Genomic DNA, 17,994 nt, shown 5'->3' with positions numbered 1-17,994 from the left:
GAATTTATATCTTGTTGTTTTTAATTGACTCTCGTATCTAACGATTCGCAGAGAAGGACCCGCCATGATGTGTTGGTGATCCCTTTAAGGGAAGGTTTATCAAGACCTCCTAATATTTGAGGTGGTACACTATTATAAAGATCAAATGATCCAAAAACTCCGATTAACCCTTTAAATAGTGGATTTAATTTTTCTCATAAAATAAAATTATTTTTCTAACCAAATAAATGAGTTTTATAGTCTCTCATAGAAATGAGATGCAAATAGAGCCAGGCTAAGGTGCAAATGAAAAAACAATAGGCCCAAAATCATAAATACTGAAAAATAGCCTAGCCAATCAATTAAGCAATTTGATCTTAGTCTCGACAATGCCTTCATGAATATGTCTACAATTTGATTTTCTGTCATGTAATAGTCGAGTTTGATCTCTTTAGTTGCTTCAGCTTCTATGATAAAGTGATACTTGATTTCTATGTGTTTAGTTCTGATGTAATGCACTGGATTCTCTGCCATTACAATCGATGATTTATTGGCGTAGTTGATTGTAGTAGAATCATCTTGTTTTTCTCCCATGTCTTCAAGTATACTAAAAAGCCATATAGCTTGACTTGTTGCTTCTGTAGCTGCCACATACTCTGCTTCTGCTATTGACTGTACAACTGTAGCTTGCTTCTTTGATGCCTAAGAGAAAGTTCTTGATTCGAGTGAGAAAACATATCCAGAGGTGCTCTTCATGTCATATGCCGAATCTGCCCAATCACTGTCGGTGTAGCCAAGTAATCTTAAGTCGGTTTTGGTAGTGTACCATATACCATACTATTTTGTTTCATGTAGATACCTCAAACTTATTTTTCTCCAAAGTGTATTTGACTTGGGCTTTGCATGAATCTTGATAGAAGAATTTGTAGCATACATTATGTTTGTTCGTGTAGTTGTCAAATATAGAAGACTTCCAATTAGATTTCTATATCTGAATGTATCAGCTTCTGGTGCTCCGTCATTCTTCAGTAGTCTCTCATTTGTTACGAGTGGAGTAACGACATGTTTGTAATAGTACATCTTGAATTTATTTTGCGAGATGAAGATCTTGTCATTTCTCTTACTTACATCTATATCGAAAAAGTAACACATCGAACCAAGGCCGGTCATCTCAAAAGTCTTTATCATGTCTTCTTTGAACTTTATCATCATCTTAGTATTGTTTCCAGTGTAGATAAGATCATCTACATATAGATAGATTAAAAGAGTGTACTGACCTCGAGACTTGATGTATAGTGTAGGCTCACTCTTGATCCTCCTAAATCCTCGATACATGAAGTACTGATCGATTCTGCTATACTGTGCTCGAGGTGCATGGTCATATATAAATGTGTCAGGTTTGCTATCACATTTAAAAAGTTAATTGATTAATTAGTCAATAATTCTACATTATGATTTATTTTACTTCCATTACACCGAAGAAAAAATAACGTATGTTAAGTAGGGGTGTTCAAAACTGAACCGGTCCAATATAGAATCGCTAACCGAATCGAATGATACCGTAAATCGCAAAGAACATCATTTGGTTTTGACGAGTTTGTGCAATTTTTTACAGAACCGCACGGTTTTGTTAGATATGCAGTTTGTATTTTGCAAACCGAACCGAACCGAACCAAACCATGTTACAACCCAAATTTCACTTAACCCACATTCTCAGTCCAATCTTAAATTTATTCTCCCTTAGCCTTACGATTACAAACAATTTTCTCTTCCTCATACTCAAGGTTTCAGTTTCAGCCTTCTTTAATCTCTCCTAGTAGAGTCACGCCTTCTTCTCATCTTCTTCGTCAGGTGCATTTCGCCTTTAGTGCTATTGTTCTTTCTTCAAATTTCGTTTTTATCGCACATCTTCTTTTCTAATTTTTTCCTCTCTTTTATTCTTTAATTTGATTCGGTTTTATTTTTAAAAATCAATCAAATTTCTTATTTGTTTTTGTAGTTGTTCAGATGAGTTTTAATGCGAGATCTGCAATGTTCAGTGTGAATTCCTTAACTTTCTTGGAAGAAAGTTATATAGGAAGTTGAGTTTTATATAATAATAAGCTATTAAGTTGAGAAAACACAAGTAATATACTATAAGGACAAATAAATTTGAAATTGAAAAAGAGAAAAACGATTTAAACTGCACCGAAACACTTTTAACACACTCTATTCAACTGTAAAAAAACACGGAGAAATATAAAAAATTGATACGTGCTGCAAAAGTTTCTCATAGAAAAACCAAACAAAGAACGAAAAGTTAAAATAAAAAACAGATTAAAGAAAAGAAAGTGGACCACACGGATTGATCAGAATCTGTGGTTCACATGCACACGAGCAAAAACTATTACAATTTGTAATTTCAACAAAAGCATAAAAACAAAACAAACGCCGTTAGAATCCTGAACATGGTAGTATATGCGGAACCCCGTTCACACACAAAACCTGTTAAGTGTTAACCAGTCAAACATCACGTATGAAAGCATCCACTCTATTCCCTCATGCATTCAATGCCACCGGCTGTACCATTTTGTCACCTACAATTGCCGGTCAACTATTCTCTCTCATTTCTATTTCCTTCTTTCTTTTGTTCCTTTCACACACACCCTTCTCTCTCTCTCTGAAACTGTTACTATCATCTCAAAGAGTGTGTTGTTGTCTACAAATGAAGGATTTGGATTTGTGCATTTGAGATATTCTATTCATCTAGGTGTATATGGAGAAGAAAGAGATGGGTGTGATGAGTGTGAAGAGTGAAGAAGATGTTGTTGTTGGTGGTGATTCTTCATCTTTGTTAAACGGTTTTCAGTTTTCTAGCGTGTTTGATTTCAGTGATGCAGAAAAAAGCTCTTCTTTAGGGTTTATGGAATTACTGGGTGTGGAAAACTATAGTTCTTTGCTTGATGTGCCTCAACTATCAACCATGAGTCATCATCAAACTACAGTTAAATCTTCATCTGATAATAATGGAAAAGAGTGTTCTGAGGTTTTGAATCAACTGCCTCAAACTCCTAACTCTTGCTCGATTTCATCGGCTTCTAGTGAAGCAGTTAATGATGAACAACGCAGTAAGACTCTTGTTGACCAAGTCCAAGAAGATGAAGAAGAAAAACTAAAAACCAGTAAACAGTGAGTTTTTTTTTTCTATTTTTGTCACTTTATCTTTTAGGTGATTTTATGGTATAATAATAAAAGTGTGTGTGTTTTTTTATATATATTTCACAATCTGATTAGATAAACAAATGAATATGGTGGACTTTGCTTTTGTTTTTGTTTTGGGATTGATGGATTATGGGATCTGGTTGTCTATGGGATTAGGTTGAAGACTAAGAAGACAAATCAAAAGAGACAGAGAGAACCAAGATTCGCGTTCATGACGAAAAGCGAGGTGGATCATCTGGAAGATGGGTACAGATGGAGAAAGTACGGTCAAAAAGCTGTCAAGAACAGCCCCTTTCCAAGGTACTAACAATTCTTTTCATTCTTCAATATTTTCACATTCTCTTGGTACTTACTTTAGATTATGTCATTATGCTATGTGTTTGTGTTTAACATCTTGAATATGCATGCTATGTGTATGTTTTTGTTTATGTGTAGGAGCTATTATCGCTGCACCACTGTTTCATGTAATGTGAAGAAACGTGTGGAGCGTTCTTATACTGATCCTACCATTGTTGTCACAACTTATGAAGGCCAGCACATTCATCCAAGTCCAGCTATGTCCCGTTCCGCCTTTGCCGGAGTTCAGATACCACCACCGACCGCTGTTTCAGGTGGGTTTCCTACTAACTTTGGTTCAGTTTTGCAAGGGAACTACTTATCATCACAGTATCAGCAGCAGCAACAACACCATCAGAATCATCAACAACTGGTTAATACATTGTCCTCTTTGAGTAACCCTTATAATTACAATTCGTCTGCTTTTACTCAAGAGAGGAAGCTTTGTAATCCAGGGACAACTACTTCCTTTCTTAGGGACCATGGTCTTCTTCAAGATGTTGTTCCTTCACATATGTTGAAAGAAGAGTAAATATATGATTTGATAAATAGCTTCATTATTACTTTCTATATGTTAGTAGTATTTCTTTCTTTTTTAGTATATTTTCTTGCTGACTTTTTCTATAAGACTTAGGTAACAACTATGTAACTTTTCTTTCTGATATGACTGATAGGTGGTGAGGGTGATATAGAGAAATGATATTCTTACACTAAATGTGACACCTACACCTCAATATTATACTATTTTGTGTATTTAGAATGTATAATAATTATTTTTTCAATGTTTTGACATAGACAAACATATATCCATGCTGTATTTTCTAAGGTGTAAGTGTATGGTGTATGATTCTTGGTGTAAGAATAGCAAGCCTCGGGTGATATATTACTATATATTAGTGATGAATGATAATGATCATCTTGTAAAGACCACTTTATCTTTATTGCATATAGTCCACATCATGATTATTATGATCTATAAAATTTAGATAAATATCAAATATTCATGAAAATACATTACTAATTTAATGTATTTCTAATCATATATGATATGTAAGTGTTTAAAATCCCAAGAGGTTGACCCGTTCGAATCCTGAGAGTATGTTCCTCTGAAGGTCTTAAGTTCGAATCTTGCTACATGTTAACAATTTCTGTGTTGGGCTAAATCTTGGCTCTCAAAAAAAAAATGTAAGTGTTGAATCTGTGTTAGACACCGCCACCGGACACGATTTCGGTAGGAAATGTGGGTGCTAGCGTGTAACTTTACATTGATCTAGTGCAGGGACTACTTCCTCAGTCATGTCTATCAATTGTTGTTGTTTCTGCTTCAATATTACTATGTTTAGTATAGAACAGAAAGAAAAAAGGAACAAAGTTATGTCATTGGTGGGTTGGGCTGTGCTGCAAAACTGAATTCTATCATATCTATTTTAAATGATATGATTACGACTTCTCATTTGTCTTATATTTTTGTTTCTTTTTGCTGAAGGAATGTGCATTGATTTCACTGATGTACAGTACATCATGCAGTGACCATTGTTAGGTTAATGTTTATAAAACAAGAACAATTGGTGTACAAGTTTGCTAACTATGTTTTGTTCCTGTAAAACTAATTATAGTAATTTTTTTTTTTTTTTCAATTGTGGCTGTGAAATTTTTTATACCAAGATGGAAGCAAGGTTATAAATAAGGAGAATAATTCAACCACTCTAATCCATTTAGAGGTAGATGAATAAATGCTTCTTTACATCCTGCACGCTATGCAACTACAATCCATTCATAAAAAAGAACAAAAACAAAAGAAGAAAAACCTATACAAGCTATAAGGATATTATTAAGTGTGATATTTTTTCATATGATGTAATAGATTATGATAACGACACATGTTAGCTTTCTTTATCAAGGAATAAAAACAACCCGTGTTTGTTTATAGTTTTTGTTTTATTATCACATGTGTATGATGAAGATGAACTATATCATTGTGAAAGAATATAATTGAAATACAATTTTGATGGTTGTTCACTTCACGGATAAGTATATGCCAACACATTGGTAGAGGTTGTTGTATTATATACGACACGCTACCGTTAACAAGGATTGCTGTGGCTTGGTCTCTTTCATATGTTTTTGTTTTGTTTCTATTGTATGGTAAATGGAAGATACATTGTATCGAATTAATGTCATTCACTTGTTTAGTATAAAGTAGGGTACAATCAGTGAACAAGTTGTTTTGTTCTAATGCCAAAAGGGTGTTTTGAAATTGTCAATATTCTTCTATTCCTGTACTGTAGCCAGTGACAAATGAATGTTATACTTATACATTGTTAAGAACATGCTAACTCAATTAACTATTAAGCAAGAAATTAATATAACTTACATGTAAAGAGAGGAAGTGGGACCTGTGGGTCCATGAGTATTTTGCTTTACATTGTTTTAGAGAAAAAATGTATGTGAAAAAATTGTTTAGTGCCTACAAAACTGCATATACATTTTTTTGCAATTGTTTTTTGTTTTGTTTGGGAGCTGTTTTTGCAAGATGACCTCGTTATCTTAGTTGTATGTAGAAATGGGTCATATGCAAAGAAGAGTTGGTTATGATAAAATGATTCAACAGTTGATATTCAGTTCGATTTATGTTGATCTCTTTGCTAATTACCCCATAGAAATAGTTCTGTCTTGGATGATCAGCAGAAGATTATTTCTGTTGCTTGGAAGAACTGGTCATGTGTAAAAATGTCCTTTTTCTTGGCAGTTCGTATTAGATAAGACACATAGTTTCTTATTGATTCCTTCAATGTGAGAGAGGGTTAGGAGGAGTGTTAAGAAGAGGAAGGTCTTTAATGTGAGAGAGGGTTAGGAGGAGTGTTAAGAAGAGGAAGGTCTTCAATGTGAGATAGGGTTAGGGGCGGTGTTTAGAAGAGGAACATGAGAGAGTTGGTCATAGTTCTTCATTTAGATTTAAGAGGTTAAGATTAGGGAGATGGATGATTTTTTCAACCGTTCTTCTTAGGGAAATTCGGCCTGTGGATGGAGTTTCTCCCTAGTGGTAAGGGCTAGTTGGGGTCTGCTCTCGCTCTAGTGTAGTACAAAAGGGGAAGCAATCTTCTCCTTCGTAGGACTGGGATATCTTGGGATGTGTTTGTAGTGGGGTGTGAATGCTCGGCCATATTTTGTGGTCAATGAGTATGTTGAGTGCTCGTTGGCAGAGAAGAGAGTGATATGGGGTTTTCTGGTTCAAGCCCATGAGCGTCTTTCAGGTCCGACCTAGTGTATATTGAGGGATTTTAATACGGTTTTTAACCGAGACAAGGAAGGGGGTCACTGTGGGGGCCCAAGACTCGATCCTTGTGGAGTCCTAGGAGCTTGGTTCGCTCATTGGGGCGATAAGTTTGATGGGTTTACCTTTGCTGGGAAGGAGGTTTAACTAGTCCCATTCGAATGAGATTTATATGCGTAGGTTGGATCGACTTCTTCTTTTGGATGAGTGAGAGGAGTAGTGGGGTCAGAGTAGCTTGTGGGCTTTGGCTCGAGACGTCTCATTTCGTTGTCCTTTAGTTTTGAAGTACTTTTCTTTTCTCTAGAGGTCAAATCCTTTTAGGTTTAAAATTTTTTGGTTGAGGGATACTAACTTTGAGATGATGGTTCCAAGAGTCCAGGTCCTGATGGTTTTAATTTCTTTCTGTAAGAAGTTTTGAGGGTTAATCAAGGAGGAGGTTTATGTGATGTTTGACCAGTTTTTTCAGAATGATGTGTTGCCTTATAGTTTTACCTCTTTCGTAGCTTATCCCGAAGGTGGAGTCACCTTTAGAGTTGGGAGAGTTTATATTGATTTTCCTTCTTGGGTCTTTGTATAAGTTGATGGTTAAGGTGTTGGCAGCTAGGCTTTCCATGATTATGGGGAAACTATCTCACTAAAGAAATTAACTATTAAAGGGAGTCATTTGATGGATGAAGTGCTTTCTCTTAATAAGGTGGTTGATATTTCAAAGGTATCTAAGTGTGAGTGCTTGTTGTTTAAAGTGGATTTTGAGAAGGATGATGACTCTTTTAGTTGGCCTTTCTTGAAATATATGTTGAGGATATTTGATTTTGATGATCGTTGGAGGACTTAGATTCGTGCCTATTTTTTAGTAGTCTCACAATGTTGGTTAATGGATGGCCTATTAAAGAGACATACATCATAAAGCAATATATTTGTTAGTTTAGGCGGCAGGGTGGTTATGTTGAGCTGGATACTTGTGTTCTTTATATCTTTTATGAAGATGTCAATACTGGTTTTGGAATTTGTTGGTTGGTCTGTAGAGGCGTTTCTTTGGGGACTCTATAGGAGGAGTTAAGGTCTCCTGAGTAAAGTAGGAGGATGTGTGTAAATCCAAAAAGGCATGTGGGTTAAGGGTGACGGATTTTAGACTTATGAATATTGCCTTGTTAAGTAAGTGGGGGATGGGTGATTCTTTTTTATATTCCTTTTCTCTAGAGAGACATTAGCAAGGCAAGGTATGAGCCTCAGGGGTTTGGTTCTGTTAGAACAAGATTTGTTCTGATCAATTATCTTAGTTTTGATGATAACAATAATATGAATTTTGCTTAAGATAATATGGTACTCTAATCCAATGCAATTTCCCTTTCAGGAAATATATATAAAGAGTACGCATAATTCAACGCTCAGAAGCTTTGTCTCAAAAGGTTCAGCATGCAACATCAGAACATGGTCTGGCAAGACATCAGAAGATGGTCGAAGCAGAATCAGAACATGGGTCTATGGAAGCATCAGAAGAACATGAGATCAGAAGCACTGCAGCTCAGAAGATGGTATCACGCAACAGAAGCACTTCACGGTCAGAAGATCAGAAGATGCTATGCACTAAGCTGTTTGACTCTGATGATATTCAAACGTTATATTCACAAACATCAGATCAGAAGGAAGTACACGTGGCAAGCTACGCTGACTGACAAAAGGAACGTTAAAAGCTACTAAAGGCTACGTCAGTAGACACAGCGTGAACAAGGCTCGAGGTAGTTGACAAAAGCATATAACATTAAATGCGATGCTGTACGGAACACGCAAAGCATTAAATGCACTCAACGGTCATCTTCTCAACGCCTATAAATATGAAGTTCTGATGAGAAGCAAGGTTAACGATTCTGCACCAAAACAACTCATATCAAACTTGCTGAAACTCTGTTCAAATCTAAACTCAGAATCTTCATCTTCATCAAAGCTCACTACATTGCTGTTGTAATATATTAGTGAGATTAAGCTTAAACGATAAGAGAAATATCACAGTTTGTGATTATAGATTTTAAGAAGCATTTGTAAACTCTTGAATTGATTACATTAAGTTGTAAGGAACTAGAGTGATCGTGTGGATCAGAATACTCTAGGAAGTCTTAGGAGTGAACTAAGCAGATTGTAACTAGAGTGATCGTGTGGATCAGTATACTCTAGAAAAGTCTTAGAGGGTATCTAAGCAGTTGTTCCTGGAGTGATCAGTGTGTGATCAGTAGACTCTGGAAGACTTAGTTGCTGACTAAGTGGAGAACCATTGTAATCCGTGCGATTAGTGGATTAAATCCTCAGTTGAGGTAAATCATCTCTGCGGGGGTGGACTGGAGTAGCTTAGTTAACAGCGAACCAGGATAAAAATATCTGTGCAATTTATTTTTATCTGTCAAGTTTTTAAAGCTACACTTATTCAAACCCCCCCCTTTCTAAGTGTTTTTCTATCCTTCAATTGGTATCAGAGCCTGGTTCTAAGGTGCAAGCACTTAACCGTGTTTAGAAAAGATTCAGGAAGAGAAAAACGCTTCAGTAAAAGATGGTTGATGAAAGTGAAAAGTCTACACCTGCATCTACATCTGGCTCTGCTGAGCAATACAACGGTAACAATGGTTATACTAGACCGCCGGTATTTGATGGTGAAAACTTTGAATACTGGAAAGATAAATTGGAAAGTTACTTTCTTGGTCTAGATGGTGATCTATGGGATCTTCTGATGGAAAGACAAGGCAAGAAATGGATGATGATCAGAAAAAGCTTTTCAGAAATCATCATAAATGCAGAACTGTTTTGCTGAATGCTATCTCTCATGCTGAGTATGAGAAAATATCTAACAGGGAAACAGCCTATGATATATATGAGTCCTTGAAAATGACTCATGAAGGAAATGCTCAAGTCAAGGAGACTAAAGCTCTTGCCTTAATCCAGAAGTATGAAGCCTTCAAGATGGAGGATGATGAAGACATTGAAAAGATGTTCTCAAGATTTCAAACTCTTACTGCTGGATTGAGAGTTCTTGACAAGGGATACACCAAGGCTGATCACGTAAAGAAGATCATCAGAAGCTTACCCAGAAGATGGGGTCCTATGGTGACTGCATTCAAGATTGCAAAGAATCTGAATGAAGTTTCTCTGGAAGAGCTTATCAGTGCCTTGAGAAGTCATGAAATAGAGCTGGACGCAAATGAGCCTCAAAAGAAAGGTAAGTCTATTGCATTAAAATCCAATATCAAGAAATGCACTAACGCTTTTCAGGCTAGAGAAGAAGATCCTGAAGAATCAGAATCTGAAGAAGAAGATGAACTGTCCCTGATCTCCAGAAGGCTAAATCAACTCTGGAAGACCAAGCAAAGGAAGTTCAGAGGCTTCAGAAGTTCAAAGAAATTTGAACGTGGAGAATCTTCTGATGACAGAAGATTTGACAAGAAGAAGGTCATGTGCTATGAATGCAATGAGCCTGGACACTTCAAGAATGAATGTCCAAATCTTCAGAAGGAAAATCCCAAGAAGAAGTTTCATAAGAAGAAAAGTCTTATGGCAACCTGGGATGAGTCAGAAGATGATTCAGACTCTGAAGATGAGTAGGCCAACTATGCGCTGATGGCGACAGAAGATGACGGATCAGAATCTACATCAGAATCAGATTCTGAAGAGGTATTTTCTGAACTTACTAGAGATGAGTCAGTTTCCGGTCTAACTGAACTTCTGGAACTCAAGTCTCAGATTAGTCTCAAATACAAAAAGCTGAAAAAGCTGTTTGAATTTGAAACAAAGAAGCTTGAGTTGGAGAATTCTGAATTAAAAGAAAAACTTTTAAAATTATCCAATAATGTTGGATCTCCTTCTGATTCAGAAAAATCCATTCCTAGTCTAAACCATATTCTGAAAGAATATGATTTAAGTTTCAGAAAGTTTTTATCTAGAAGTATTGGCAGAAGTCAGCTAGCTTCTATGATATATGCTGTGTCTGGAAACAAAAGAGTTGGCATTGGTTATGAGGGTGAAACCCCATACAAACTTGAACCTGTTGATGAAATGAAACTCACATACAAGCCATTGTATGATCAGTTCAAGTATGGCCACTCCCATGATATTAGGCACACTTCACATGCTAAAAGCTTTCACATAACACACACCAAAAAGCATGTGACACAAACTAGGAAATATCATGAGACTCACATTAAGAATTATCACGCTGTTCCTCCTATTGCTTACAATGTTAAACCCAAGTTCAATCAGAACTTGAGAAAATCTAACAAGAAAGGACCCAAGAAAATGTGGGTACCTAAGGATAAGATTATTCCTATTGCAGATATCCTTGACTGCAAAAAGGACAAAGCACAACATGTCATGGTACCTGGACTCTGGATGCTCACGACACATGACAGGAAGAAGGTCTATGTTCCAAGACCTGGTGCTTAAGTCTGGAGGAGAAGTCAAGTTTGGAGGAGATCAGAAGGGCAAGATAATTGGCTCTGGAACTATAAAGTCTGGTAACTCTCCTTCCATTTCTAATGTACTTCTTGTAGAAGGATTAACACATAACCTCTTATCTATCAGTCAATTGAGTGACAATGGTTATGATATAATCTTTAATCAAGAGTCTTGCAAGGCTGTAAATCAGAAGGATGGCTCAATCCTATTTACAGGCAAGAGGAAGAACAACATTTATAAGACAGATCTGCAAGATCTTATGAGTCAGAAGGTGACTTGTCTTATGTCTGTTTCTGAAGAGCAGTGGGTCTGGCACAGAAGATTAGGTCATGCTAGTTTGAGAAAGATTTCTCAGATTAACAAACTGAATCTGGTCAGAGGACTCCCTAATCTGAAATTCAAATCAGATGCTCTTTGTGAAGCATGTCAGAAGGGCAAGTTCTCCAAACCTGCATTCAAGTCCAAGAATGTTGTGTCTACCTCAAGGCCATTAGAACTCTTGCACATTGATCTGTTTGGCCCAGTCAAAACAGCATCTGTCAGAGGGAAGAAATATGGATTAGTCATCGTAGATGATTATAGCCGCTGGACTTGGGTAAAATTCTTGAAACACAAGGATGAGACTCATTCAGTGTTCTTTGATTTCTGCATTCAGATTCAATCTGAAAAAGAGTGTAAAATCATAAAGGTCAGAAGTGATCATGGTGGTGAATTTGAGAACAGATCCTTTGAAGAATTCTTCAAAGAAAATGGTATTGCCCATGATTTCTCTTGTCCTAGAACTCCACAGCAAAATGGGGTTGTAGAACGAAAGAATAGGACTCTGCAAGAAATGGCCAGAACCATGATCAATGAAACCAATATGGCTAATCATTTCTGGGCAGAAGCAATAAACACTGCATGCTATATTCAGAATAGAATCTCTATCAGACCTATTCTAAATAAGACTCCTTATGAATTGTGGAAGAATAGAAAGCCCAACATTTCATATTTCCATCCTTTTGGATGTGTATGCTTTATTCTGAACACTAAAGATCATCTTGGTAAGTTTGATTCCAAAGCTCAAAAATGTTTCCTTCTTGGATATTCTGAACGCTCAAAAGGCTACAGAGTATACAATACTGAAACATTGATTGTAGAAGAATCAATCAATATCAGGTTTGATGATAAGCTTGGTTCTGAAAAACCAAAGCAGTTTGATAATTTTGCAGATTGTGATATTGATATATCAGAAGTTGTTGAGCCAAGAAGCAACGCATCAGAAGCAGAGCTTCTCAGAAGCAAAGAATCTGAAGATCAAGTATCAGCTTCTCTGGAGGATCTAAGCATTTCTGAAGAACCATCTGTCAGAAGATCATCCAGACTCATCTCTGGTCATTCAGAAGATGTCATTCCTGGAAAGAAGGATGATCCAATCAGAACAAGAGCATTCCTTAAGAACAATGCAGACTGTCAATTAGGTCTTGTATCTTTGATCGAGCCAACTTCTGTTGATCATGCTCTAGAAGATCCAGACTGGACAATTGCTATGCAAGAAGAACTGAATCAGTTTACAAGGAATGATGTTTGGGATCTTGTTCCTAGACCAGATGGATTCAATATATTTGGTACAAAATGGGTCTTCAGAAACTAGCTCAGAATGAGAAGATGAGAAGTTCTTATGTATGAGTATCTTCTGGTATGAAATTTTTTTTAAGTTCTGATAGAAATCAATTAGAAATTGTGATTCAGTTATTACTAACGTTTCATTGTCTAAGTTGATTCAGAATCTCTATAAAAGCAAAACAGCTGTAACTGGCTATCCAGATGGTAAACACGTGTTCACTATTCCTGGACAAGCGTGCGTGCAGTTGAGGGGACGTCGACTTAGGTAACTGTGCAAATCACGTCTTTTGTCATTATTATCTCTCCTCATGTCACGTAACATTAAATGCTTTTCATCATTTACTCTCTTTCAGTTTTCTATTCTTCAAACGTTTCTTTTCCCTCTCATATCTCTCTCACTTTGCATTCAGTTTTCTTTTTCGTTCTTTCTCTTTGCTTTCATATCATAAACCCTAGCAGTTTCCAATATCTACAAATTCATCATGAATCCATCGTCAAGCTCTGGGAATCAAGATAATGATCGGAAACAAAAGAGAAAGGCAACTGCTGAACCAGAAACCAATCCAAAAAGAGCAAGGATCTCCTATGACCCTCTCAAAGTATATCAACCCTTTGACGGTTCCCCTCAATCACCTCCCTCTTCAAAGACCTCCACCACCTTTTCCTCCTCATTCATCCTCTCGGAACCACCTTCTTCACCATCTGATATCTCCTCTCCTTCAACCCTTCCATTAGATATTTCTTCATCTCTCTCACACCCTTTTCCCACCAGAACACCTAATCCCTACAGTGTTGTTCTTCCCGACTCCAGGTTTACTGTCAACCCTCCAACTCCTACCACTCAAACATATCTGGAGCTTTTACATGCTGATGTAAATGGCTGGTTGGAGATTCTAGGTGCTGCTCACCTTAATCATCTGGATGAGTACGCTACAAACAACCTTTGGAATACCTTTCGTCAGGATTTTCTGGCTAAGGCTACAGACACTCAGAGAAGGATTATGTCTGAAGCTCCTGGTGTTCGTGGTCTTCGGTTGGAAGTTGGTGAAAGCAGTCATCACCATCTCATCAGGAACAGAAGTGTTCTTGAAAGGAAGATACCAGCAGATGAGTTGGAAGAAAATCTCTGCAGAGACATCGTGGTGTGGAGACCATGGTTTCCTGTGCTGACTGGAGATTTTCAGTGGCTATTCAACTGGTTCAGAATGAACCCTTCTGAAAAAGCACCTCACATGGTCTTTCCAGTAGTGGTTTATCGTGCTGAAGTTGCTGGTCCTACTCCTCCAACAAACCTAGCAGCTATTCTTCAAGCATTGGAAGATGGAACCTCTGAGCTGCCTGAACCGGAATATGCTAAGGCTACTTCTGAGTCAGACTCAGATGAGGAAATGGAAGATGCACAAGCTGAAGATCTCCCCGTAGATCATCCTGCTGAGATTGTTGTCCCTCTTGGCAGAAATACTGGTGCTTCTTCTTCTGGTGAAACCTCAGCTCTGATGGAGACCTTGGAAACTCTTCATCAGAATCAAGCTATGCTGGCTTCTCGTTTGGACGCGCAAGAAGCAGCCAATGCTGAGTTTCGTTCCTTCATGACAAGGCAAGCTACAAGCACTGACGGGATTCATGATGTTCTGTCGCGGATTTTGCGTAGGCTAGGATCTTGGTCTTTTGGTCTTTGTAGTTTCCTCTCCTTGTTGCATCTGTTTTCCTGCATTCCTCTCCTGTACTCTTTTGCTTATCAATGAAAACTTTCCTTGTTTTACATTCCAGTAAATTTTCTTTGTCGTTTTATGCATCTGAATCTTTTGAAATATTGCTTTTTGATGTTATGACAAAAAGGGGGAGAAATATGTGATAAATGATTTGATTAATCTATCAGTTGCTGGGTAAAGCTCCCACACATTTACTAACAAGAACTGCAAGTTCTATATGGTTTAAGTGTTTTGCAGGTATAAAGAATTGAAGAGAATCTTCAAAGCAAACACAGAAGCAAAACCATAAGAAGCGTTATTCTGTAAAAAGAATAAGCTCATGGATACTGAAGCAAGCTGAGTGCTATCAAGCTTCAGATATCAGAAGCACTGATAATAGAATTTGATCCATATTTGTCTATTTGTTTTGACAAAATTCTATTTGCTCTGATACATTATTTTAGCCTATATAGCTCTGATATATATATGGCTCTGATACATATAATGTTATAGCTCTGATACATATAATGTGTTAGAATATACATTTTATGTTCTGACTCGTTCATGCTGACTTTTGTCGTTTAGTTTTTGTTCTGTAACATTTCAGGATGTAGAGATGCTCTGATGATGCTCTGGTACATTCAACAATGTTCTGATACAAATCTAGCATGAAGTGATGTTAGTAGACATTCAAAGTTCTGAAGCTATCCGAGGGAAGCAGAAATCAGAAGATGTGAATGTTCTAAAAGATCCAGAAAACTCAAGTTCTGAAGCTGTCCTGAATGGAAGCAGAAATCAGAAGCTGTGAATGTTCTGAGGATCAAAGAAATTCAAGTTCTGAAGCTGTCCTGAATGGAAGCAGAAATCAGAAGCTGTGAATGTTCAGAAGATCAAAGAAATTCAAGTTCTGAAGCTGTCCTAGATGGAAGCAGGAATCAGAAGCTGTGAGTGTTCTAAGGATCTAAAGAAATTCTAGTTCTGAAGCTGTCCAATGGAAGCAGAAGTCAGAAGCTAGGAATTCTCTGAAGACAAGAAGCTTATATGATCGTCTCTACCGAAATAATCAGGGAATTCTTTTATTAAAGTTCTTCGAGTATTTATTTCAGGGGGAGATTATTTATCTCAGGGGGAGATTGTTAATCTCAGGGGGAGACATATTCATATGCTTAGGCTATAGCTGTGTAATTTGTCTTTTGCCGTCTGTTCTTTCTGATCGCAAATTCATATCATTTATATATGTTTTTGTCATCATCAAAAAGGGGGAGATTGTTAGAACAAGATTTGTTCTGATCAATTATCTTAGTTTTGATGATAACAATAATATGAATTTTGCTTAAGATAATATGGTACTCTAATCCAATGCAATTTCCCTTTCAGGAAATATATATAAAGAGTACGCATAATTCAACGCTCAGAAGCTTTGTCTCAAAAGGTTCAGCATGCAACATCAGAACATGGTCTGGCAAGACATCAGAAGATGGTCGAAGCAGAATCAGAACATGGGTCTATGGAAGCATCAGAAGAACATGAGATCAGAAGCACTGAAGCTCAGAAGATGGTATCACGCAACAGAAGCACTTCACGGTCAGAAGATCAGAAGATGCTATGCACCAAGCTGTTTGACTCTGATGATATTCAAACGTTATATTCACAAACATCAGATCAGAAGGAAGTACACGTGGCAAGCTACGCTGACTGACAAAAGGAACGTTAAAAGCTACTAAAGGCTACGTCAGTAGACACAGCGTGAACAAGGCTCGAGGTAGTTGACAAAAGCGTATAATATTAAATGCGATGCTGTACGGAACACGCAAATCATTAAATGCACTCAACGGTCATCTTCTCAACGCCTATAAATATGAAGTTCTGATGAGAAGCAAGGTTAACGATTCTGCACCAAAACAACTCATATCAAACTTGCTGAAACTCTGTTCAAATCTAAACTCAGAATCTTCATCTTCATCAAAGCTCACTACATTGGTGTTGTAATATATTAGTGAGATTAAGCTTAAACGATAAGAGAAATATCACAGTTTGTGATTATAGCTTTTAAGAAGCATTTGTAAACTCTTGAATTGATTACATTAAGTTGTAAGGAACTAGAGTGATCGTGTGGATCAGAATACTCTAGGAAGTCTTAGGAGTGAGCTAAGCAGATTGTAACTAGAGTGATCGTGTGGATCAGTATACTCTAGAAAAGTCTTAGAGGGTATCTAAGCAGTTGTTCCTGGAGTGATCAGTGTGTGATCAGTAGACTCTGGAAGACTTAGTTGCTGACTAAGTGGAGAACCATTGTAATCCGTGCGATTAGTGGATTAAATCCTCAGTTGAGGTAAATCATCTCTGCGGGGGTGGACTGGAGTAGCTTAGTTAACAGCGAACCAGGATAAAAATATCTGTGCAATTTATTTTTATCTGTCAAGTTTTTAAAGCTACACTTATTCAAACCCCCCCCTTTCTAAGTGTTTTTCTATCCTTCAGGTTCCACTTGGGGAGGTAAGGTAGATTGCCTGCCTAGGAGGGTGTTTCATTAGTGGATAAATGTTTCTCTTCTAGGGTCTCCACCGGATCAGGAGCTCGATTGTCCTCTTGTGCGAGGGTGGTAGGGGATGGCCAAATGATTAGGTTCTGAGATGTTGTATGGGTGGGGGACCACCCTTCTATGTGTTTATTTTGAGAGGTTTTTTCTTATCTCGGAGCAGAAGTCTCACGTAGTGGGTTCCTTGGAGAATTGAGAATGGGATGTTTGAGTTTGGTGTTTTAGGTGGAGAAGGATCCTCCTAATCTAGGAGGATGAAATCATTGGTATTTTGTTTTCCCCTATTTAGAAGGTTTTTTTCATACCCTAATTTTTGACCCCCCCTAAGATGTCACAACTCAACTACTTCATCAACTCAAAACGAATAACAGAGCAGTCACTTGTTCACCAAGTACTCAGATTAGGGTTTCAAGTCAGGAAATTTAGGCAAAGGATCAATCAAAGATGGAATTGGTCCTGAACACAATCATATGGGAAGATGTTTCATTCATCTACATATGATCTCAAATCTTAAGGCATTAAGCCTCAGATCCATCAGGGTCACTAAATTAGGGTTTTGAGCCTATCAGAGACTGAAATCAGGGACCGAAATTAGGGCTTTCATTTGGGAAGAATCACAAAGCTTCAAGACATGATTCAAAGAGCTAAAAGATCTTCAAATGATTCATACATTAATATCAAATGCAAGATGTACTTCAATTCAAGATCAACAACCCTCAATTTCATCTGGCCCACAATTAGGGTTTTTGACCTAATTCATCTGGAAAGTTGACTTTTGACCAGGACATAGCTCCATGGCTCAAAACATGATTCAAGAGTTTTCAATTCAACAATATAATCCACTCACAACATTCATTTGAAGAGGGGAGCTTGATTCATTTGAAATCTCCAAGATTGCAATTCATCTGGAAAAAGTCAACTGTTTGAAATCA

The 17,994-nt window shown here is 37.3% G+C and overlaps 1 protein-coding gene across 1 annotated transcript; it reads left to right on the top strand.

Annotated features, from left to right (window-relative positions):
• Positions 1–2,481: 2,481 nt before the first annotated feature.
• Positions 2,482–5,215, top strand: LOC131638730 (WRKY transcription factor 23-like). The gene is made up of 3 exons (XM_058909286.1): positions 2,482–3,147; positions 3,337–3,480; positions 3,616–5,215. Exons 1-3 carry the CDS (start codon positions 2,735–2,737, stop codon positions 4,046–4,048), a joined length of 990 nt encoding a protein of 329 aa, XP_058765269.1. The 5' UTR covers positions 2,482–2,734; the 3' UTR covers positions 4,049–5,215.
• Positions 5,216–17,994: the final 12,779 nt, after the last annotated feature.

The sequence above is a fragment of the Vicia villosa genome, unplaced genomic scaffold, assembly GCF_029867415.1.
Source record: "Vicia villosa cultivar HV-30 ecotype Madison, WI unplaced genomic scaffold, Vvil1.0 ctg.002396F_1_1, whole genome shotgun sequence".
Classification (NCBI taxonomy): domain Eukaryota; kingdom Viridiplantae; phylum Streptophyta; class Magnoliopsida; order Fabales; family Fabaceae; genus Vicia; species Vicia villosa.
The sequence above is the reverse complement of the archived record's forward strand: the minus strand, read 5'-3'. Positions and strand labels throughout refer to the sequence as shown.

Excerpts from the sequence above, each read along its gene's own strand:
- LOC131638730 (XM_058909286.1), top strand. The coding sequence starts at position 2,735 with ATGGAGAAGAAAGAGATGGGTGTGATGAGTGTGAAGAGTGAAGAAGAT. Across the intron at positions 3,148-3,336 it reads AAACTAAAAACCAGTAAACA|GTTGAAGACTAAGAAGACAA; the intron begins GTGAGTTTTTTT and ends CTATGGGATTAG. Across the intron at positions 3,481-3,615 it reads AAGAACAGCCCCTTTCCAAG|GAGCTATTATCGCTGCACCA; the intron begins GTACTAACAATT and ends GTTTATGTGTAG.